The 24,506-nt window shown below is 45.2% G+C and overlaps 2 protein-coding genes across 9 annotated transcripts in view; one reads left to right on the top strand and one right to left on the bottom strand.

The window, feature by feature from the left end:
- smarca5 (SNF2 related chromatin remodeling ATPase 5) overlaps positions 1-24,506 on the bottom strand; it is a 342,548-nt gene that overhangs the window by 89,088 nt on the left and 228,954 nt on the right. The gene's annotated exons all lie outside the window — the stretch shown is intronic.
- gab1 (GRB2-associated binding protein 1) overlaps positions 1-24,506 on the top strand; it is a 69,951-nt gene that overhangs the window by 42,561 nt on the left and 2,884 nt on the right. For 5 of the 7 annotated variants that reach the window (XM_083765291.1, XM_083765290.1, XM_083765289.1 and 2 more), the window contains 10 exons: positions 7,110-7,238; positions 9,658-9,823; positions 13,233-13,455; positions 13,729-13,806; positions 14,586-15,259; positions 16,752-16,846; positions 17,194-17,497; positions 19,339-19,434; positions 21,737-21,830; positions 22,199-22,322. In XM_083765291.1, coding sequence (XP_083621417.1) covers positions 7,110-7,238; positions 9,658-9,823; positions 13,233-13,455; positions 13,729-13,806; positions 14,586-15,259; positions 16,752-16,846; positions 17,194-17,497; positions 19,339-19,434; positions 21,737-21,830; positions 22,199-22,322 — 1,983 coding nt within the window. Of the gene's footprint in view, positions 1-7,109; positions 7,239-9,657; positions 9,824-13,232; positions 13,456-13,728; positions 13,807-14,585; positions 15,260-16,751; positions 16,847-17,193; positions 17,498-19,338; positions 19,435-21,736; positions 21,831-22,198; positions 22,323-24,034; positions 24,111-24,506 lie in introns of all 7 variants that reach the window. The other 2 variants (XM_083765292.1, XM_083765293.1) reach the window with 2 other exon arrangements.

Here is a 24,506-nt window from a genome sequence, read left to right as displayed (position 1 = left end):
GTTATGAGACAGACTAGCAAACTGCTTATCCTACAAGAATGTTCCACATGCTGATAACTACCGTCACTTGCCAATTTCATGCTTTACAGCCATATGTCACTGGTTTAAGAATGAGGAACTTAGAAAAATGTGGTAACAACACATTTTTGTTATTAGATGAGATCTGTTGGTATCCTCCAATGCATAGCATACTGTCATGATTTACGGCAGGGTGATGCAATGAGGTTGAAATGTGTTAGACCTTGAAGCAAACAGGAGTCATGACCTGCTCTCAAGTCTGAGCCTTGCCGCTGTAATGTTTCCCACATACAAACCTGGACACAACTTGTTGTACAACTCGCTTTTATGACGTTGTATGGTATACTAGCGTATAATGTCTTTGTATTTGGTGAGGGATCTTGTGTTCTTGCAGACAACAGTTGGTAGCTGTTTGTTTCCTGTACCCGGGCCTCTGTAGCCTTTTATCGGTCAGCTGGCATAGACATTGAGCCCAAGCCGGGGAGGGGGGGGGGGGGGGGGGTACCAGATGCTCCAGAGGGGCACTGTGATAAGACCCCAAACAAAAGACACTGTTCTTAGGGGGGCCCAAAGCTTGTGAGAGCAGGAGTCGGGCCGAGGGTCTGGGAATGTGATGCCTCTGAAGCACCACTGCCCCATTATGTATGAAACCATATCACAGTACTGGACACGGTTCTACAGTATATGTATATCTATAGCATTAGGTCAACCTAGTGTCTATCCATGATTTGTGACACATAGGCCTACAGCCTACTACATGAGTACGGTGGCAGGGGTGATGTAGTTGTGCAGCCTTCACTCTCCTCTCTTTTCTGTTCCCACACACACACACACACACACACACACACACACTGTAACCCTATGTTACAGACAGTGGTGGAGTGCTTTTAAGAGGTCTCTGACGGCAGTGTGACATCTCTGCCTCTTCTGTCTGTCTGTCTGTCTGTCTGTCTGTCTGTCTGTCTGTCTGTCTGTCTGTCTGTCTGTCTGTCTGTCTGTCTGTCTGTCTGTCTGTCTGTCTGTCTGTCTGTCTGTCTGTCTGTCCGTCTGTCTCTCCCTCTGTCTCTCCCTCTGTCTCTGTCTCTCTCTCTCTCTCTCTCTCTCTCTCTCTCTCTCTCTCTCCCTCTCCCTCTCCCTCTCCCTCTCCCTGTCTCTGTCTCTGTCTCTGTCTCCCTCTCTCCCTCCCTCCCATCCTTGTAATCCCCTCAATGCCCTCTCTGTCCGAGGACCCTGGTGGTGGTGGGGGTGGGGGTGGAGGTCTTCCTGTCCTTCATCGTATCAGAAGACACCCTGGACACTAAGAGAAGGGGAGGGGCCCGGCCAGCCCCCATGCCAGCTCCAGTCCTTACTTGTCTCGTCCCATGCTGTCCCAGTCCCCTACCACACCAAAACACACGCACACATACGCACCACATGCGCGCGCAGACAGACACACACACACACACACACACACACATACACACACACACACACACACACACACACACACACGCTTGGCCTCTGTAATTGTTGGGTCGGAATATTGTGACTGATTCTGGATCAGTTTGGCTTCTGACTCACAGAGGTGAGGTGTATTGTATACGGCAAATAAGGCCTGGAATCTGATCAGCTTGGACTTATGGGGATCGCAGTGCTTTGTCCTGACAGCTTTGTATTCAGAACAACAATGTTGTGAATACAGAACTAGGAGCTCCGCAGCGTTGTAGAGGTCTCTTGACAGAGTCCCAGCTGAAGGTAGGTGATTGTAGGCAGGTACATTGTGTACATCTTGATTTCAAGTGCTTTTGGAAATTGCCCACTTGGCACCTATTGAATGTCCACCAGAGCGGTCCCTTCTTTTGTGATCCTTACTGAGCTTTATTCTCTCTTTTCTTTTTCCTATCAACCTTTTTTGTACTCATCTATATGGCCTGCGACGTTTCATCCAGAGCCGCTTACAATAAGTTGAGCAGGTATGGAGGTTCAGCGTGTTCACTGTTCAGGACACATGACTGCAACAAAGACTGAACAATAATAGCTGACCTTTCTGTTACGGCACAGCCACTTAAAACGCTATAGGCTGGAACTATCACAACAAGCCTTGGTTCCTCTAACGCGTGTGCGTGTGCGTGTGTGTGTGTGTGTGTGTGTGTGTGTGTGTGCGCTCGCTTTGCATTGTGGTCTGCTGTGGTGTCAGCGGCTGTGTTGATGAGAGAAACACTGTGGGTCAGCGAGATGCCACTGGGCTCAGACAGACAATGGTTCTCTGGTAGATGTGTGCAGGTTGCTGTTTGGTGGCAACAGAGCCCAGTGTGTGTAGGGATTTGGTGTTGCTTTTTGCTGGGCATGTGTCTGTGAGCAAAGTGCCAGTTTTAAGAGAGAGCGTGCGTGCGTGGACTGGCACAGAAAATCAGCCCCTGGCATTTGTGCGCTACTATGTATTTTTTTACCATGCAATAGCAAGCTGAGCCTATAATCGATGTGCAAGCAGCAAGCTAGTCCAGTAGTCCTCTAGTTCTGTAGTCCAGCTGGTTTTCTCATTGGCTGATGTACAGTATGTGCGCACTGCAAATGTGTCCGGGCGGAAATGAACTCAGAACACAATAGTTCCGCCTTAGATAATTTTGGTTCCTACCTAAACTACTGCGCTGAAACTGACACGGAGGCAGTTATAGCGGACTACCACAGATAATAACTAGAAATGCACTCTGTCGAGCTGCCAACTTGCGTATTGCACACAAGTAGGCCATGTATGGGCTACTTGTGTGCGCAAGCAGAGCGCGCCATGAGGTGTGCTCACCACTGCTGCCTGGTACGACTGCTGACTGCTTGCAGTCCTAAAGCTCTCTGCTGCTGTCTAGGTTTGAATTTTGAAATACAGCAGTGGTCAGTGGTCCCTCATTGCTCGGTGGAGTACACCGACATACACAGCCGATACATATACCCCCTATTGACACTATTTTAAAACGTACTTTAGTTACATCATCAAGAACAGTGGTTTCTCATACCCAGCCGATCACTGTTCTTGGTACCTGATTGGCCGAGCGACGCCACCGACATACGCAGCCGATTACAGTACAATGCGCGCTCTGCTTGCCGCAAGTAATAAATAATTCAGCTGGTAATTCATTAATTTAATCAATTTGGGCTTGTTTATTACTTTTTATTTTTGTTTTGTCTCAGCCCCAGCCCCATGACTGCCCAGCCCTTCTGGCATTTGCCAGACTGTCCAATCCGGCTCTGCGTGTGTGCGTGCGTGTGCACTGTGCACTGCACGATGTGTTTGATTCTCTATTGACTTCCAGTGTAAAGTAATTTTATTATTTTTATATATATATATTTCAACCAAAATCATGTATAAAACGTGTAAAATGTGGGGCATTTGCTTCCATGGCTTACTGTCAGTTGATCGTTGAAGAGCTTTGCGAGATCAGAGACCGACAGACAGTCGGTGACCCTCGGGTCACCAGTTGACCGAACATGCTCGGTTCTTCATCAACGGGTTCCGACGCGTTGGGAAGGCGATATCGACTGCATACAACGGGAGCTTGTCGTTGAGAGTCCCCTGCCGACAAGCTCACAACGCTTTCAAACTGGCCGACAGCCGACCGTCTGTGCTGTCTGGAGCAACCTTTAGACGGTTTCAGCCAGTAGTTGCCAAAAATGCCCTAAAAACTAATGCCCTCTGTTTGAAAAAAATTAATCTCTGCTTGCTGTATGCACCTTTATGGTCAGTATTTATGTTCAGCTGTATGCACCTGTATGGTCAGTAGTTACGTTCAGCGGTCTTTTAGCGCAGTGTTTCCACTTTCCAGAACAGTTGGTCGGGATTCAGGATCCATTTTTGGGGCATGGGTCTAGGCGAGAACGTCAGACTTTTGGGTCTCAAGCTGAAAGGCAATGGGAACCACTGTTTTAGCGCATGAGTTCATAAACTTGGAGGCCTCAGTGTTAGAGACGTGTTTATGTCTCTCACTCTCATTCTGGGGTAGTGCCAGTCCTCATGGCGTAACCCAAGCCTCTCAGTGCCCCCCCCCCTATGCACTACCTACGGGTAACCTGACCCCAGAGTGCTTTGTCATGTTTCAGTGAGGGGAGAGAGGTTCCCGTCCCACACTCCCCCTCTTTGTCCGCCCGCAACATGGCACCGTCACAACAACCCTGTCCTCAGATCGGCTTTGACAGAAATGATGGGTGTAACTCGGCTTCAGGAACGCCCCGTGTGTTCTAGGATAAAGACCAGGAGATCTTGTTGTGAAGTCTTTACCTCACAGTGAAATGCGTAAATTATTAAAGAGTTGTATTTGTATGTTAAACTACTATTGCCTTTTACGTCCCAATAGTAGGGTGACTTAGGTTCGTTATGTGGAACATTACTTACTTACTTACTTACGCCTGACACCCCTACTGGGGTATAGGCCGTCGACAAGGGTCCTCCAGAGTTCTCGGTCACTGGCATGTGGAACATATACTTTGGAATAGTGATTTAATATCTGCAAAATCAGTTTGCACGTTGTAGCTCCCTTTGATGACTTTATTTTGCGCCACTTGAGTGAGCTGAGCGGCTTTTCGACCACACTGCTAATCTTCAGACGAGGTTGTCTGAAGGAAACATCTCTCAATCTGCCTGTTCTGTTTGTTCCGGGGAGAATTATTCTGGTTCCCCCATACAGAACCCAAAGGGATGTCCCGTGGATGGAAAAACAGCTGAGGATCAAATAAAACAAAGAGAAAGCCCACAGCATTGTTAATTGGTTAAAAACCTAACCCATCCAAATGATCCAACAAGAAAAACAAAACAGGAAAACATACAAGAACAAAGCTTTAGTTTGCTTTCCTTGCTCTGCGTTGGCAGTTTGGCACGCTCACCAACTCCTCTGATCTCAGTGGCTGTTGTTATTGTACCGACTCCCTTCCCTCAATCTACCAACTCAACAGTACTGGTGCTCAGAGAACGGCACCCGTAGTATAGTATTCACCAGTTCATCTATGTTATTCACCAGTTCATCTACTGTATGGTATTCACCAGTTCATCTATGGTATTCACCAGTTCATCTATGTTATTCACCAGTTCATCTATGGTATTCACCAGTTCATCTATGGTATTCACCAGTTCATCTATGTTATTCACCAGTTCATCTATGGTATTCACCAGTTCATCTATGTTATTCACCAGTTCATCTATGGTATTCACCAGTTCATCTATGTTATTCACCAGTTCATCTATGGTATTCACCAGTTCATCTATGTTATTCACCAGTTCATCTATGTTATTCACCAGTTCATCTATGTTATTCACCAGTTCATCTATGGTATTCACCAGTTCATCTATGTTATTCACCAGTTCATCTATGGTATTCACCAGTTCATCTATGGTATTCACCAGTTCATGTGGAATTGCTACAATTATTCAGTAATTCATTGGATAGTAGAGGTCAGGTGATCTTGTGTCGAGCGGCACCAATGTAAAACCAGTAATACAGTTAGACGTTTTATCAATATATGTAAATATTGCTTAAGAAACCCCTTGAATTGGCCTTATACCATCTCCTCTAATGTGTTATCCAACAAGATCTATTGATGTGTCTTTTTCTATTTTTCTTTTATCTCCCATAGCTTTCATTGTAGCTTTACTTTGTTCTCCTATCCCAACCACTCCGGCTTCAAACCCTGTAGTTGTGTCAGTAAAAGTAAACTAGAGAAAAATCCAGAGATGTGTGGATTCAAACTGCCTGCTAGTGTTTTAACCAAGAGCTAATTTTTCCTCCTGGGGGAAAAAAACACAGACAAACATCCAAATGTTTCCTAACTACTCTTGACTCGGCAAAGCCCAGAGTTCACGACCTTGCTGTGTTTTGCAGGCAGTGAATTGCTGCCTGTTAAGCCTCCGTTTGACAGCAGGCAGGACATTTCCAGTGCTATGAGTCGTCTCAATTCACCCGAGGTGTCAGCTGTTGATGTAGAGCTGAGCAACACTACAGGATGAAAACAAACTATCTGGAATGAGGAGTATTACAGTATGTTTTAACAGCGGGTGATAAAAATCTCCTAATGGGCATGCCTGCTGTCATTACTTGTCATGTCTAAGTATATGTGGTATGGTTCCGCGATAAACAAAGCAACAAATTAATTTGATTCACTATGGCCAGACAATGTCGTCAAAAGATACAAATAAAATATCTTCACACTTGTGTGAAGTGAGGGGCACTCTTATCACACATCAACATACATCACATTCCGTGCTCAGCCAATCAAATCATCACAACTGTCAATCCGGCCAATCACTTTTGACATCTCGCTATGGCTGTCGCCCACTGTAAAAACGTACTGTCATGGTGTCGTGCTAATTTGTATAATGAGCACTATTTTTTTCCCCTCTCTCATATTGACTGACCAGGACTTTTAATATGATGGCCAAGGTTTAATCTTATGAAGATGTGCAGTTTGTAATTCTAATTCAAACAACCATAAATAAACTCTTACGGTCCATTTCATTTGTACACTTTCAGAGATGTTACTGTGTATGTTGGAGTGTTCTCCAGAGAGAGGCCTGCTGCGTAAAAAGAAAAAGAGTACTGTATCCCCATGATTTTTGTTTCTCTAACTGTCTGCCCTCGATTGAACTCCTCTGTCTGCTACGAGGTCCCACAGACAGACTAATGTCTGCTACGAGGTCCCACAGACAGACTAATCTCATTGTTAACCAAAAAGGAAACTAATTGCTTGTTTCCAATTTTGGATCATGCCGTTCATCCCAATCTGGGTGCAAGACCAAACTATGACTGTGGTTAGTGCGATGGTCGACCCAGACATATTTCTGGTTGCGGGCCGGTCCCCACTGTTCCTGTGTGCCTCAGTGAGGTCTGGCTGTAGCTGGTGGTGGAAGGGAGTACACACACAGGGTACACGCACACACACACACACACACACACACACACACACACACACACACACACACACACACACAGATGCCGGGACAAACCATGAGACAAGTAGTAGTAGAGACAAAATCTCGGGCCAACTTGTGGTCAGTCAGAAATGGAGCAGCCCATGTGAAAGAACTCACAAATGACCTTTGTTGTTGCCCCCCCCCCCCCCTTCCATTTCTGCAGGCATGGAAGAAGAGGTGGTTTGTTCTGCGCAGCGGGCGTCTGTCCGGCGACCCAGACGTGTTGGAGTACTACAAGAACGACCATGCTAAGAAGCCCATCCGCGTGATCGACCTCAACCTGTGTGAGCAGGTAAGACCCCACCCCCAACCACATTGACCCCACCCCCAACCACATTGACCCCACCCCCAACCACATTGACCCCACCCCCAACCACATTGACCCCAACCACATTGACCACACCCCCAACCACATTGACCCCACCCCCAAACACATTGACCTGACAACCTGTGTGAGCAGGTGAGACCCCACCCCCAACCACATTGCCACAGAAAACCTGAGAACCTTGACGGCATGAATCATGTTGTGTCTTACCTGTGACATGCAGTTTTGACCAACTATTAAGCAAATATCGGTTACCAGCAAATATCGGTTACCAGCCTTTAGCCAGATCCACAATAGCCATCTATTCAGTATTGGCTGATGCTGTACAGAGCTACAACTAAATCATTGCATTCCATTAGTTGACATTATCAGCACTAGTAAGAGTCTCGCGATTTCCTTCACTGTAACTCACTTATCGTAGGTGTGTTTAACACTGCCTCCTGATGACAAGTTCACATCTACAGTTTAGTAGAGATATTGGTCCTAATTCATTAAAAATGAAATACGCCACTGTTACACTGTGGCGGAAACAGATATCGTATTTATCCGTCCGATCAAGCTACGTTGAGATGACGTGTTATTCAGAGAGTGGTGTGTACCACAGGTGCACAGGCATATTCGCAGGTGTATGTCATACTGAAAGCAGCAGGTGTAAAGTGATCGGAGAAGCATCCGACAACCTCATCTGCATAGATCCACGCCCCATATCGACCATAAAAGGCTTCAAGCATGACTCAGCAGACAGCAGTTTGAGATCCGTCTGTCAAAAAAATAAAAAAGGCTATAATAGCGCCTTCACAAATTACAATAAAAATGATTGCTGGAAAGAAATCACAGCCGCGGTCACTGCTATGAATATAGCCCGCACTCTATTAATTTAATAATTCTACACATGTAGGAGCAGGACAGTTAGGGCTTTTATGTTATGTCGTTTTTGCACCATTGTAGGCTATATTACCACTGTAGGCTACTATATATGTACAAACTGACATCAATCCATCAAAGGACACCTAAAGGAAATAAAAAGATTACAACGGTGCGTGCTCCGCTGAAGCAATATAATTATAATTTATTTAATTAAGTTCGGGACCAAGGCGGTTGCTCACTCACACCTTTGCAGAGGTAAAACATATCCGATATTTAAAATATCGGATATGTCAATGCAAAAGTCGTCTTTTCAGAGAGAGCGAGAGAGAGAGAGACGACACTGTTGCGCGATAAAGAACAGTAGCCCATACATTCATAAGTGAATATATTATAGGCCTACCTCGTAGGCCTGGGATCCTCTTGTCTGAAGAAATTATAATCCAGTGAGTTTATCCAGTGAGTTAAACTATTCTGTGTGTGGCATCCATGTGATCAATATCAATATACATTATTATAAATTCTGTCTGTCTGTCCGTCATGTTCGCGAGTGGAGGTGAGCTGGCTTAAAACTGATATGACTGGCCGACTTTCAAACATGCTGCATTCATTAGGCTAATATTGGTCTTCTATTTTGTATATAGGGCTAATTAGCCCTATTCATTTTCCAATGTGAATCGGATCGGCAGCGCTGCTGTCTGCCCCCCCCCCCGCGCGCCACACACACACACACACACACACACACACACACCGACAGTCAACTGACTCAAGGATCTCCGTAACGAAACAATTTCATTAGGCCTGCCGCCTACTGGCATTACTACACTAAACAATGTTGGATTCGTAGGCTACAGTGCAGAATGCAGATAAGCCTATGTTCTTATTATAACTGTGAGTTTGTTTTTTAACATGCAGCGCGAGTCCGCGAGATCCGATCTACAAGCTCACAACCGTTGCACTTCGAGTAGAAGGCTGCCTCAATCGCGCATGATAGAAATATCCTAATAAATAAATAAAAAGGTGTCGGGCTTGCGGGGCAGTTTCTGTATGGGACTATATAGGCTAACTTGCCTAGAATGCATGCATTTAGGCATACAAGTGCACTCTGCTTTTATATATATATATATATATATATCGTTTTTGTATGTGCTGATCGACCAATATGTTGGGGACACATGCCTACATATTTTATCTGAGATTTGGGGACTATTTATTGATTCAGCATGCAACTAAAGCCTTCTGAATAAATCTATATGCAAGTGTATGCTTCCGCAAATTTCTCCGCCACCTAAAGAGGTCCCGTAGGATTTAGCGGAGTTTCCGATCAATCAAAGTCAGCGTCAAGTTCACGGCCATTTCCATGAATTAACCCTTAATTAATGTGGGAAATCCACGTAAATGCCTTTCCGCTAGCGTCACGTCAATATATAAGCGGAAGCGCGTTGGAGAATCAGGCCCATTGTGTGTGTGTGTGTGTGTGTGTGTGTGTGTGTGTGTGTGTGTGTGTGTGTGTGTGTCTCAGGTGGATGCTGGGCTGACGTTCAACAAGAAGGACCTGGAGCACAGCTTCATCTTTGACATCAAGACCATCGACCGTGTCTTTTACCTGGTGGCCGACACGGAGGACGAGATGAACAAGTGGGTGCGCTGCATCTGCGACATCTGCGGCTTCAACCCCACCGATGAAGGTAAGGGTTGGGCTGGTCAGAGATTCTGAGTTTTCTCCATCCAGTCGGGAGGTGCACAATTCAAGGTCTCGTACAATACACTGAGTTGTATATTTCAGGAGGGAGGGCAGAATCCATTTGTACAGGCCGCCCCATGGGCCGGTACAAAAAAAAAAAAAAAAAAAAAAAAAAAACGGCCGGCCGACCCAACCACGGACCGGCCGACCCATCGCACCGGCCGACGGGCCGGCCGGTACAAATGGATTCTGCCCTTGCTGGATTTCAGCTAGAATAAACCAATAATCAACTGTATTATATTAGATAATAGGGGTTGAGCATATAAAGGCAAGAGCATATCGGCACTGACGAATGCACATCAAGACAGCCAGCCGTCCCTGTTGTGTTCTGTGTTAACCCTCATACTGGTGGCAGCGAGGCAGCAGTAAGGTGTGTACTGGCATGCGTCATGCTCTGCCCTCTCTGCCAATTCACACTATGGTCCAACTTTCCTGCTTCAGCGCCCCTGAAAAATAAACTTGCTTCCTTGTACTACTTCCTTGTACTACTGGCTACCTCCACTCGTCTTGTACATCTTCTTCTGGTATCAGTGCTGGCTCTTTGGCATACCTAAATAATCAAATCATTCAAGTTTGATTCAAAAATCATTGTCATTGTATTAGCTGCTGTTGTCTTAACCCTGCTAAAATGAGTCTGGTAGAGGCACATTCGCAGTACAACTCCACCCTCCACTGGGTATCAAAATCAAACCAATTCTGTGCTAGTAACTATGCACATACTGTACAGTACATGGACATTGACACGCAGCATTGCACCACTTCCTGTTCCAGGGGCATCAAATGACGCTGCAGCAACTGTGTCTTGCGTCAAGGGACAGAAGTTCCCAGAGAAGGGAGACTTTGTACATTAATTTGACCATCAGTGGGCACATGAATACAAAATTCCCCATAGCCAATATTGGTTTGGGAAAACACAGTCCAACATCGGGCCACCACGGGGTGACCGGCATCATCAAGAAGTGATCATGCGAAGCTCAAAGCCAACATGCCAGTTACTGGTCTGTTTTGATTTGTGTAATTCAAATTGTTCTGTCTTTCTGGTGGACTTGGCTGGACTGGTTGTAAGCTCCACTAGGGGCCTGTTCAGTGGAGCCCAGGCCTAATGGTCCGTGTGTTGAGATAGGCTCACATTTCCCTCTCCGTTCCCAGTGCTGGATAATTAAAGCATTGTGTTCCCTGCAGTCCCACCGACACTCAGTTCCTACTTTCCTTTCCCTTGTCTGGTTCACATTCTCTCACTCCCATTTGTATGCGCTCTCTCTGTATCTCTCTCTCTTTCTTTTTTTTGTCTTAACACAAACATGAAATTCCAATGACACTTTATTAGTTTTTACCATTGCTTTGTATTGTTGATTTTTCTTGTTTTGTTTTGCCTTTTTTGTTGTTGTACACAACAGTACTTTTTCTTTCTCATTAAAAGAATTACAAAGACTGATGCCACTGAAGAATCTAGGGCAGGAGCATGTAGTTTTTCCTTTTTCTCTCAAACACCAAGTCAGCTCAAACCCTGGCAACAAGCGACTCTGCTTGGCTCCAAGGTCAGCCTCTCGTTTGTGTTGTGACTATGTCTCAACCTCTGCTAGCAAGCGTTGGCCCGGGAAACGACCTTGACAGAACATCGCTCACACAACCTTCTGTCACCAAGTTAGTGGACCTGCCTGATAAATCCCTTGTATACACACACATGCAGTGGTGTGCACAGCCGAGCGTATCACTGGATGTCAACGGCCCAGTTTGGAAGAGATGTACACCCTCTTGAGGGTCATCACCAAGGACCTCACACACCCCCATAACAGTCTGTTCAAAGTGCTGCCATCAGGGAAGAGGTTATCAAAGCCTCAAAGCCAGAACAAGCAGACTTTCCTGCCTCAGGCTATAAGACTGCTAAATAAGAAAAAACAAATAACATCTTCTGTAGTATTACGGCCTTGTATGTTGATCTTTTGTCTTTTTCCCTTTTCTTTAACTGTTTTTATTTAAAAAATGTGTATTATGGAGCACCCCCAACCTAAGTTTTCCCACAGTGCACATACACTTTTACATCCTTAGACTTGAATCTTGTACACGATCCCACACCCACAATTTAAATTAGCATTCCTGATTTGACTGCTTATGAGACAAACATCCCCACAGATAGACAGCTGCCAGTTCTCCAAACCAGGTTTCCTTGAAATGCTTTCTAGTTTTCCTGTCTGTGCTCATCTGAGACCCACCTCCTGTTTCTTTTGGTGACGTCCAAGGGTGCTTTGTGGCACGAGTGGATATAGTTAGGTGGACGATGGGCATTGTAAACAGAGGACATTCTCCCACTGTCTGGATGAATCAGCACATATAGCTTCAGAGAGAGAGAAGAGTTTGAAAGAGAACAGAAGATAAAGGAAGTGTTATAGAAGAGAGTGGGAGTGTGCGTGCGTGTGTGGTCCAGCTAGTATCTCTATTATGCCCTTCCTGTTCTTATTTCAGCACACACGCAGAAAAAGGTCCATGACTTGAAATGATTAGTGCTGTGTCAAACCAGAGACCTTGAAGAAAACCTGTCTGAGAGAAGTGTGGTGGATTGCTGTACACAACAGTACATTTTCTTTTTCATAATCTTATCTGTACTCTTGTAACCTTAACTGCTGTGCCGCCTCTGGACATCTGATTTCCCCCCACGGGATAATAAAGGTGTCTGTATCTATCTGTTTGCGAGCACTTCACTTTCTCTTCAGGTCTAATGCAATATGGCATAAGGCATTTATTTGCTTTACATAATTACAAAGACTGATGCCACTGGAGAAATCTAGGGCAGGAGCATGTGATTTTTCCCTTTTCTCTCAAACACCAAGTCAGCTCAAACCCTGGCAACAAGCGACTGTGCTTGGCTCCAGAGTACTCTGTGAGAGGTAGCCTCCCTGGGTGATCACATCATTCACTAAAATAAATGAAATATTTCCAAATAGCTTTTGTGCTGCATTGCCTGCATAGAGTGGTGACAAATACAATTTTTTTTATTGGCAATATGCCACACATATCATTAATATCCAGCACTGATCTGAAGCCAGAACCTTTCTTTGTGGCGATGGTAAGCCATTCCAATTAGACAATAAAAGGGGCAAATAACCAGGTGGCTTATCAAGGATAACTTATTCCAATCAGTCACGCTGTACATAATGTAGTTTAATTAGGATTAAATCAGGATTTTACTGTGTATGGCTCCTACCCTTTGTGCTCCTTACTATTGGTTTGGATGGTTAGGTTGCTGGGTAATTATGAACAGAAACATGTTGTACTGTATCACTCTGGATGCAAGCATCTACTGTAATAAAAGCCATGAACTTACCCCCTCTCTCCCTCTCTCTCTCTCTCTCCAGAAGCGGCCAAGGCTGCCCACCATTCAGCGATGGTAGTGGATACCCCGCCTCACCCAGCACACGGGGGTATGATGGTCCCAGGGGGGCCGAGTGTGCTGACCAATGTGCCTCCTCCTTACCAGCCTGTGAACGTCCGCCACTTGGACTCTCAGTCCAGCCTGGATGAGCCACAGGACTACCTGTGGCTGGTCAACTGTGAGAGCAAGAAGCCTGAACCCAACAGGTCAGTGGGTACTGTATGTGTATGTGTATGTGTCTGTGTCTGTGTCTGTGTCTGTGTGTTAATGTTAATTTGTTCATGTTACGGTATATCCATTATCTTATATCTTCTTATCTTTTTTTGTCATCATTTCTTTGCTGTTACACAATCTACCTGTTGTTCTCGTTCTCCTTTTTTCATTTTGATTTCCTTCTATGTTACTGCTCTCCTCCTCTGTGTGTGTGTGCGCGACTGCGTGTGTGCGTGCGTGTGCGTGCGTGCGTGCACTGTGTGTAGTTCTGTGCTGGAGGCAGACCAGGTGTACTTGCTACTGGAGGATTGTGAGAGCAGGACTCTTCCCTCTCAGGCCAGTCTGTGAGTGGCCAGCCTCCCAGCTGGAACGGCCTGCTGTGTGGAGGGTTCCACGTGTCTAGACAGACACGTTGATGTAGCAATGCAATATATGCATATATATGCATATATGACAGACACACACACAAACACATAGGGCTGTCACAATTATTTCTTGTCGCTCAAAATGACAGGCCTACACACACACACAGACAAACTGAGCCACACGCAGACCCACTAACCCACAAACATGCACAGCTACAGGGTCCCACACACATGATCATGCATAACAAATTCTACATGTACTCGCAGAAATACATATACACATACATACACATAAAAAGATTACACATGGACAGTTGAACACACATGTGCATTTAGCATGTACACACATACTCGCAAGGACAGTTGTTTGGCGTGTTTGACAATGTTAGCGTAACGTCCTTAAACACCAAAGGAGGAAGTGAGTGAGAGTGTTGTCACTGATGTTGCATTACCTTAGTTCTTTCCTGCACGTTTAACCATGTGTGAGGTCTATTCCTGAGCCATTAAGAATTAATCAAATTAACTTTCTCACTATGGTTTGCAAAAAGTGTTGTTTCTGAAATAACTTGTCTGCTGGAAGCACTGGCACATGGCTTTTACTTGTTCTTCTTTGGCTGCAGTTGTATAGTTACTAGTAGTAGGTAGTAGTAGCCGCTCTGAACATGAGATACATTGATGGAATGTTAAAAATGTATAATACTGTAACTATTCGATTGTAGATCTCCAACTCTTCTGCTGTGCTTGTGTTCTGTTCTCAGAGCCCATGCAGAGTGTTCCAAGTCTACCTCTTCAGAGACGGACCTGAACGACAACCTGCCCTCCCACCGCACCCCCACCTCCTCCAACAAGCACGCCTCGCACAACGGCTTCTTCGCCCAGCACCCGGCTCCGGCCTCCGCCTCCTCCATCTACGACTCTCCTCCGTCCCGCGGCGCCTCCCTCTCCAACGACGCCGGCCTCTACCACTTGCCGCGTAGTTACTCTCAGGACACGGTGCTACTCCCCAAGTCTGCGTCCTCCCCGCCTCTCCCAGAGGGAGGGGACCAGTCAGAACTATACGTCTTCAACACGCCGTCGCGGAAGCCCTCCATGGAGGCGCATATGCGCAACCTCTCCATAAGCTACGACATCCCACCCACGCCCGGTGCCAACAGCACATACCAGGTGCCCCGCACCTTGTCTGCCTCGGCCGGGGGAGGAAGTATGGAGGGCGGAGTAGACGTGGTGCCGCCGCCCAGGCCACCCAAGCCGTCGCTAGGCTCCACCTCGGGGCCCCCTCCGCCCCCTGCGGAGCGCTCCCCCACGGACACCTACTGTGTGCCACGGTCGGCCTCGGAGACGGACGGGAACTACTGCGTACCGACCAGCGCGGGGAGTAAGGCGCTGCGCAGCAACACTATCGGCACTGCAGATTCCACACGCATACGAAGAGGTACATGGCAACCAAATGGATATAGTGTGCAGCTACTGTATTTGTTTGCGGCACGTGGCGAGCTTGCAGATGTGCTTTTTCTGGCGAAGAGATTCGGTGTTGAGGGAAAAATGGAGGGGACCAAGTATATAGGGTTTAAGCGCTTCAGCTGAAAATACTACAAATGACCACACACATCACTGTTTGCTGTCAATCAGCATGCCATTGATCATGAAAACAGTGACATGCTTATGACAACTGCACTGCAGTAACCGCACAGCCATCATGCATTTCATAAGTTTCGTGTTCCTTTTAATCAACAAAGAATATTTTTTCTGTGAGAGTAAAACAAAATAGGTTTGGATTGAAAATGTGTTCTTTGCCATATAAGTGAATGAGAACATTATAATTAAGGATGACTTGATGACTTAAACTCAGTTGATTGTCGATTTTGAGTGTGTGGGGGGGCAGCACATTCTAAGAAAACAAGGGTTGTATCTCACTACCCCCCCTGCTGGTAAGAAACATCACCACAATAACAAATCCACTGGATGGAGGATTATTTACAAAAGTGAGAGAGGAACTGAGGTCAAAATTACTCCAGCAAGCGCTGACACAACATGCCATGTACTTAATGCTTCTGGAAGCTGTTAAACTAACAATATAAAGATGAGAGTAGATGTCCTGCGTTTATCTTGCAGGGTTTTGTTTCTTCGGCAATTTGTATTAATATTTATGGAACAGAACTATGCTAGCTTTTGATGTACACTACACTTTTATTCACACTGAATGCCAGTACCATACCATGTGCACTTACATTTGTAGCATGGATCATCCCAGTTAGATTGGGACCCCTCCTAGCATGTGGTGATGGTGCCATCCCCTATAAACGTTATTGCAAAAGAAACTTAACCACCAGGCTCCAACCCTCATTGCATTAGTGCCATGCTGTAACCATTGAAATACACAGGAAATGGAACACCAAGCTCCGAAAGTGCTGGCCTACACAGCAGAATTTAGTCTCATATCCTTATCTTAGCTGTCTTCTTTGCCCTGTGTTGTTACCACTGAGCTCTTTGTGGTTGTGTGTGAGTGAATCACATTAGCGTGAATGGCTAATGACCAGGGAAAGAACACAACAACAGTGCACGTTAGAGGCTTAAGCCCAAGTGCTTAATTGAATGTGTGTTGAATCCTGAAAAGAGTTGAGATTGTTAATGACAGCCGGATGATAGACTGGAAGACTGTCCCATTTCTGGAAAGTCACAGGTTTGATTCCTGCAGCAGTTAGTTCAGAGAATGTGTGTGTGTGTGTGTGTGTGTGTGTGTGTGTGTGTGTGTGTGTGTGTGTGTGTGTGTGTGTGTGTGTGTGTGTGTGTGTGTGTGTGTGTGTGTGTGTGTGTGTGTGTGTGTGTGTGTGTGTGTGTGTGTGTGTGCGCACACGCGTGTGCTATCTCTGTGTATACAATATTGAGTTGTTGCAAGCCTTCTCTGTATTTTTTTAATTCTTCAGATTTTGGATCCCAGGATTGCTACGACATCCCCAGGTCATTTCCCTCCGACAAAACCTCCACATTTGACTTCAACGAAAGTTTCAACAGCTATTTTGTAAGTGTTTTAATAGGTGATTTTCTGGTTCAGTGGAGAGCCAAGCTTAGAAACTCAAAGAAGATGAGCATAGCGCCTCAAGGCTTAAAGTGGATTGACTGAGACTGACAAACTCTCTTGTGTGTGTGTGTGTGTGTGTGTGTGTGTGTGTGTGCGCGCGCGCGCGTGTGCGTGTGCGCTATCTCTGTAAGAGATGTGTGACCTGTTGCCATCTTTGTGTGGGTGTATGTCGGCATGCATGTGTGGGTTTGTGCTTCCATGTACTATACAAGTGTCTATTTCTTGTGTATGTCTGCTTTGTGTGTGTGCACTGTGCGTGTGTTTACCTATGTCTTCAACCTCCACAGAAAAACAAAGGCATGATGCCAGTTGGTAGCCAGTCCACTGAAGAGATGGATCAGAACTATGTGCCCATGAGTGCCAATTCCCCATCACACCACCACTCTGGCAACCTGCAGGACCCCATCCAGGAGCCCAACTATGTCCCCATGACCCCAGGCACGGTCGAGTTCTCCTCCCTGGGTAAACAGGTCCCTCCACCTGCCCACATGGGCTTTCGCGCCAGCCCTAAGACCCCGCCTCGCCGGCCTATGCTCATCAGCGACTGCCAGCCCCCGCCTGTCGACCGCAACCTCAAACCTGACCGCAAAGGTGAGGTGTGTGTGTGTGTGTGTGTGTGTCAAAATCTGGAGTGTTAATTCAACTCTGAGTGGGTTGAAATGAACCTTCATATGGACATTCGAGTTAAATTAACACTTTGGATTTTGCTGTTTAGACATGCTTGTGTGTGTGGGTTAATGTTTCTCCATAGCTGTTGGGTGGTGTGCTGCTTTACGTTGACTGTTTCCCCCCTTCTTGTGTCTGTCACCTGACACTTGGCTGTGTTTCTGTAGAGTGCTGGCTCATGGTTTTTTTTGTCTCTGCTCAGTTTCTCAAGCGTCATCATGTTGGAATCGAGAAGACACTTTCTACAAGCCTATGACTTGAGTTAAAAACGATGCACTGAACACACCATGAGGCATTACCAAGACACAAGGGTCCCATTATCATAACAGAGCCTCTGGTAACTGTGCCACTTCATATTATTTAAAATGTGTCAGGTAAATCTGACCAGCCAGTGTTACCCTGCACCAGTTGTGTCCAGCATCCCGAAAACACAGACGCTGCTTCCCATTAGCCCTGTCCTTGACCGGTCCACACACACACACTGTCTGTTTTACCTCCGGCTGAATTGGGTTCAATGCTTGCCACGTCATCTCCCACTCGAACACATTAGCCCCCCCTGTCAAAGGCACTTTTGTCTGAGCCTCGGTAGGCCCCGTGGTCTGTTTTGGAAGGGGACAGGAGGGGGTAGGGGCCGTGCCATGGAGCGCCCGAAGGCCAGAGTGGTCACCTCCGTCCCCATTGTCCCATCTGCCTGAATGGAGGCTTTGATGAGAGACCTACTGTAGCAGTGAGGAAGGAGAATTACAGCCTGTCCAGAGAGATGCCAGGAGTGAAAGAGAGAGGGAGAGGATGAGAGAGTCACACACAGGCCATTTTTAGATTATGGCAGATCCTAAAGAGTAGGATCTCAGCTCACTTTAGCCCTGGTCAGGTCCATGAATAAAATAAGTGCACTTTAAAATAAGTGCACTGACGTGTTACCAGGTTGAGGTTATCAATCCCTTTGTTTGGCTCCTATGGATTTGTTGTACCATGAGCCATGCATCTCACTACCACAATGCTGCCCATCTCCCATGTGACAGTCTGTCTCTTTGTCTGTCTGTCTGTCTGCCTGACTTGTGTGTGGCAACTAAATCTTGTCAATTGCACAGCATCTGTAACTAACTGTATGCTTGAGTTATACTTAGTTGCACATCATGTCACGACAGTCACGCACTGAAAAAAGACGATCTACAAGCTCAGAACGTGTTGCACTGAGACATGTTGAGCTTGTAGATCAATCCTCTATATTTTTTGTGTGCAACTGAGCATATTATCTAAACACTTTGATACTGGATCCCACTGCAGGGCTTTTTAGCTCGAAATGTGTCTAATGTTTTTAGTTTTGATAGAACTACACAAAAATGAAAAATGCCATTGGATTCAATATGTTGATATTAAAGCTAAACCTTATGTCCCCTGCCCAGGTAGAGTTGGTGTACTTTTCATGTTGTGGCTTTGTCGATGTATTGTTATTGTTCTCACAGCTCATTGTGCATGCAGTGCTGATGTCAGGCTTTGTATGCAGGGAAGCCATGATGCATGGAGTGAGGTTCATGTCAGGGGGTTTTGAGGCCTGCTGTTGCCATGACAATGAGTTGACAATTTTTCCCTGTAAAGGGCTGATTAGGGGGTGGGCTGCGAGGGAGGGGGTGGTGCAGGTTTGTTGTTCAGCAATGTTCTCGCTTTGCATGGCAGCGTTCAATTGGGGTTAGAATAGGGATGAACATTGTTTTAATGATTTTCTTTTCTTTTTGTAATGAGCCAAGTCTTCTTTCACCAATCAGGTCAGAGTCCTAAAATTATAAGAGCAGCAAAAGGTGTCGGTTTAGAGCGAACGGACTCTCAGACCATAGGGGAATTCCCCAGGGGACGTCGCAAGGGTAGGTACCCCGAACTACCTCCAAACTGGCATTGTGCACAACACAACTCTTCATTCTTCTGACTTTGTCCAATTCAACACAACCTTAATATGCATGCTGGAAGTGGTGCACTGTGGGATGATAACCCTCTTAATTTATCAGATATCTCTCTCTCTCTGATATATCTAAAATGAACTCGACATCTAAACAACCAGAAGTCAATTCAAGCCGAGTTGAGTCTTTGAGGTTTATATATCGCCACTGGTACCCAGTTGGGTTGAGGATATTTAAAATGATCTCCATCTCATCATTGAATCCCATCATTTATTTTGGATGAGTGTAGTGGTAAGTCAATTTATTCTAAAGGCCATTAACTTCCTGGTTCATGGTTTGGTGTTTGTTCAAAATATACACTGTCGATGGTTACCAAACAAAGTTTTTTACACTTGGAATAAACAAACTTACCGTTTATTCTCCCATACTTTAGGGCGAAGCGACCTCGCCCTAAACAGGTCAGCTCCATATATGGAGATCTAAGGGTTTGAGGTCAGATGTAGAGTTGCTGGGCTTAATATTAATGACATCAGGGATCTCCATCCCTGATGATGTCACGTGATGTCACGTGCTCCATCCCTGATGATATCGCTTGATGTCACGTGCTCTCTCACCCCTACCAACCAAGGATTATTGTCACTTACTAGTAGTTACTACAATAAACCTTTCAATTAACTGGAACCTACTGTAGGCACTGGGCATCTGAAAATATCCTAGTCATTATTATAGACTTGGTTTGTAAATCACACAAGGTTCAGTATGTTTGATTCTGGACAGTATTTACAGGATAGAAAGAAATGTGGGCTCCTCTTATTATGAACATGTACTGTTAGCGCTTGAAACAGTTTGAGGCACTCTCCAGTCTTCTGGGAGAGTGGGAACTCGGTTTACTCTATACTGTCCTTTCCAAAGCAAAAACTGACTATAATAATTATTCTCACCATCATGTAACTGCTCTCATAAAAACTAATAGCCAGAACATTAATTTATTAACATTTTCTGAACACATTTCTCTAACCATATTGTGTTTGCGGGCTGCATTTGGCTTTTGCTCCAAATCGAAAGCAGACCTTCACTACTAATGTGATGGAAGGCTTCCGGGCAGCAGGTGTCTCTCCAGGAGGAAATTGAACAATGATATCATCTAATGAAAGATGATACACACTGATAGATGCCTGTGCGCACACACACACACACACACACACACACACACACACACACACACACACACACACACACACACACACGCATACTCTTTCTTCCTCTCTCCTTTTGTTCAACATTTTTGGTCACCCCTAATTCACTTTATTAGAAATATGTGTGTTCTATTATTTGGTGTTTTACTGTATTCTTTCCTCATGCTAATTCATGAACTGTTAGCAAAAGTCCTGTTCCGCTCTAGACATTTTGTATGCAGCGAATAGTGAGTCTGTCTTTGCCAAAGTGAAGTGTTGCTGTATGAACAGTTGACGTGGGTTGCCAGATTGGGCCCTGATGATAACCACAATGTAACATCGGCTGATGTCCTATCATCAGCCAAGACGACACGTCGGAGTTGTTGGCCCAAATTGTATTGGATTCAATACTATACAAAATGCCTGCATCACTGGTGCATACATGTGTTAGAAAATAGAAATCTATGTTAAAGTACAAGGAACTTTGGTAGAGCTTTGGGTTTGGTAGTGTAGTTAGTTGCCATGATGTATCTCCAATAGTTGCTCTCAAAGTCACTCTTTTAGCCTGTAAACAAAAATTCATGTTGATTTTGCTATTTGGAAGGAAGTTGAAATTTGTATAAAGATGGTAATTCCGATGGTGCATTAGTCATTAGACATGCGGGAACAACGGTCGGACTAGCGCTCGAACATGCGCTGCTCCCGTGCTTGCGGTTATGGTTAGGTTAGGGTTTGAGGTAGGTTGTCGGTCTAATGACTGTCGGACCAATAATAGTGTCAGAACTAAAGCCTGTACCCAAAAACAAGTGCTGTTCTATTTTCAATGATCAATTTCTAATTATTGGGTTTATCAAATCTCGCTCATCTTTAGAGTTACATCATGGCAAGGTAACTACACACAACCCAAACCTTTACCAAAGTGTTATTTTGCACTTGAATTGAGCAGTGATGGTCCAAAAAAAAAAAAAAAAAAAAAAGATAATTAAAACTCTTAATTATAGAGTAGATTCTCAAGCACAGTTGTCTAATTGTAGTCATTATTTCTTGGATCTTTGCTGCAAGGATTGATGTGTGTGTGCGTGCTTTTCCTACAGGAAAACCTGCACCTTTGGAGATCAAGCCACTGCCTGAGTGGGAGGAGCCTTGTGCACCTGTGCGCTCGCCTGTCACGCGCTCCTTCGCTCGGGAGTAAGTTTCCTAATCGCACACGGCATCAAGGAATTTTACACATGGCATATACGTTTAGGCAGTAGATCCAGCTTAATAAAAGTAGTAGATACTAACCCTCCATGCATTACAGTAGTCACTTCATGACCTGTCAATGTCGCACTGTTCCTAGAAATATGTCAATTGCTCTGTCTCAGTAGCTCCAGCATAATGCATTTATGATTTGTTGGCTTGTCAAGGATGGGGTTTGTTTCTCTGCTTTTTATAGCTGCAGGGACTCACTTGGCTGCAGAGTGTGTGTGTGTGTGTGTGTGTGTGTGTGTGTCTGTCTGTGTGTGTGTCTGTGTGTACACTGAAGTGGGTTTGTAAACCTTGTGAATGCTGCTCAGTCCCTCTAGGTTTCCCATGCCTCCAAGACCCCCATCAGTGCATAGCACGGCCTCCAGCACAGACTCCGAGGAATGTGATGAGAATTATGTAGCCATGCTCTCTAATATGTCAACAGACGAACCAGTATGTAACACCCAATGTTATTCATCTAATATAAGAAGTTGCATGATTATAATTTATTTTTACTACATTTTGTAGGCAGGGTAAAAAAAATTAAACTGCAATACAGCTGCAATACAAAAAGAATAACACAATTGTGGATTTAAGTGTTAATGACGTCGACTTTTTAAATGAAATCCTATTGTTTAATAATAATCTGTCTTAGACAGACCAAAGGTTTTAAATGGTTTGGTTTCAAGCACAGACACTGGCATTTATCTAAGACCCCAGTATGTCATATACGGTATGTCCCACGGTCACTTGCCCTCCTCTCCTAAGCCCACCATTAATTTAGAGACAAATCAACAGTTGCCGCAGAGGGACTCCTCAACACTTAAGGTGGTTGCACACTGGACGCGTTTTTTAGGAAAACCGATGGAGAATCAAAGATAAAAATCATAAAAACATGCTCTTGTGTGCAGGGACCTTTACTCTCTTCCTCCGCTCTTTTACAGCCTCTTCATGTATCGCTGCTTTGCTTTCCACTTTATCATTTTTCTCCCCCCTGCAGGTACCATATACTGTGGAAAAAAGGGTTTTTCTTTTTCTTCCATACATCAATACCCTCATTGTAGTTTTTAAGAACCCCTCCTTATTTGGTTATCTGTTACATTTAGAAGTCATCTGGTGTTATTTTAGATTGTATTTATTTACTGATATGAATGAATTATCAGTAGAATTGATATACCGTAATTGGAACAGAAGGGGTGTGCCCATACCCGACGCGGGGGTTGGCAAAGGGGCCTTTCTGTGTGGAGTTTGCATGTTCTCCCCTACCCATGTGTCCCCTAGGGTAGGTACCCTCACAAAAAACATGCAGTAATCCTTGTCTCTAAACTACCTCCCCCTGGCCAGCCAGGGCGCCTGATGGAGGGGAAAGGAACTGGTCGGAATAACGTGTTCCTTCCACGCGCTACGTCCGGCCCGGGGAAACTCCCCCCCCCCCCCCCCCCCATCAGGTGAAAAGAAGCAGCTTGGACTCCTGCATAGAAGGAAGCATCAGGTCAGTCCGCTGCTCCCCAGGTTGGCAGAGGAAGTGTAGCGCCCAGGATTACATAGATAATTGACAGTGTCAATTTGACACTGTGTGAAAAAATGGGTTGCAAAATCGTGGGATAAAAATGGAAAAAAGGAACAGAAGGGGATTAGTTTTGTACAGGTGGGTACCGTCTACAAACAGATTACTGAACGAGGGGCACTTTCTCTTACAGTCTGGGTACTTGATTCTACATTTTCTTTGTTTTGACAACCATAATAGTTTCAGTTTTTTCCTAAATCTGTCTTGATATTTTTCTGTTGACTTCCTGTTCCCTTGCCATGATGTAATTTCCTTTCCTCTAGTCTTTCATTCTCTTCCACGGCTTTGTCTATCTGTTCATTGTTTCCTTCTCAGAGTTGTTTTCAGATGACCCATTAAGATCTTTTCTTATTTCTATTCCTGGCTGCATTCTTGTTTTCACTAGCTGCTTTGCTTCTCTCCTTTAACCCTTCTCTACTGCTCCTTTCACTCATCTCACTTTCCTCTCCAGCTCACTAGTCCCTCCCCTTCTTTCTATCTACCGTTACCTGTTGTTTTTTTCTGCTGCTAATACTCTGCTCGTTTCCTTTTTCTTTTTCTCTCTGCCCCTGTATTTTCCTTCCCCTGGCTATATCCATGTCACTGTGTGTGTGTGCAGAGAGGAGTCCTTCTACTGCACTGTCCCCATCACCCCTGTAAAGCGGGAGGTGGAGGAAATAGATCCCATAGAGGAGGTGAGACAGGTTGTCAGGTTTGACATGCATGGGCTGCTGTGCTGGAGCACTAAAGTGTTGATTAAACTCTGAAAGATAATGTACTCATCCCCATCCCTACCCAGAGACTGAAAATGACCAGTCTCTGGAAAAAATGGAAAGAGAGATTCTAATGCTCTTCGCTCAATGCAAATACAAATATTTGTACCTTCATCCGGACGCCACGACAGTGATAGTTTTCAGGGGAGTGCATTTCTCAGCCTTCCAACCCAGAGCACCAAGGGTCAGCCAGTTTCAGATCCACTATCAGTATCTCAGTGGCAAGAACGTGCATGGACTCTTGACTCTATAGTAGGGTGGGACTGTGATCTATCCTTAACTGCCCTTATTGACATTCTTTAGATGTAAATTAAGCCA

Source organism: Protomyctophum parallelum (genome assembly GCF_964188405.1).
Source record: "Protomyctophum parallelum genome assembly, chromosome: 5".
In the NCBI taxonomy this organism is placed as follows: Eukaryota; Metazoa; Chordata; class Actinopteri; order Myctophiformes; family Myctophidae; genus Protomyctophum; species Protomyctophum parallelum.
This window is presented reverse-complemented; position numbering and strand designations above follow the sequence as displayed.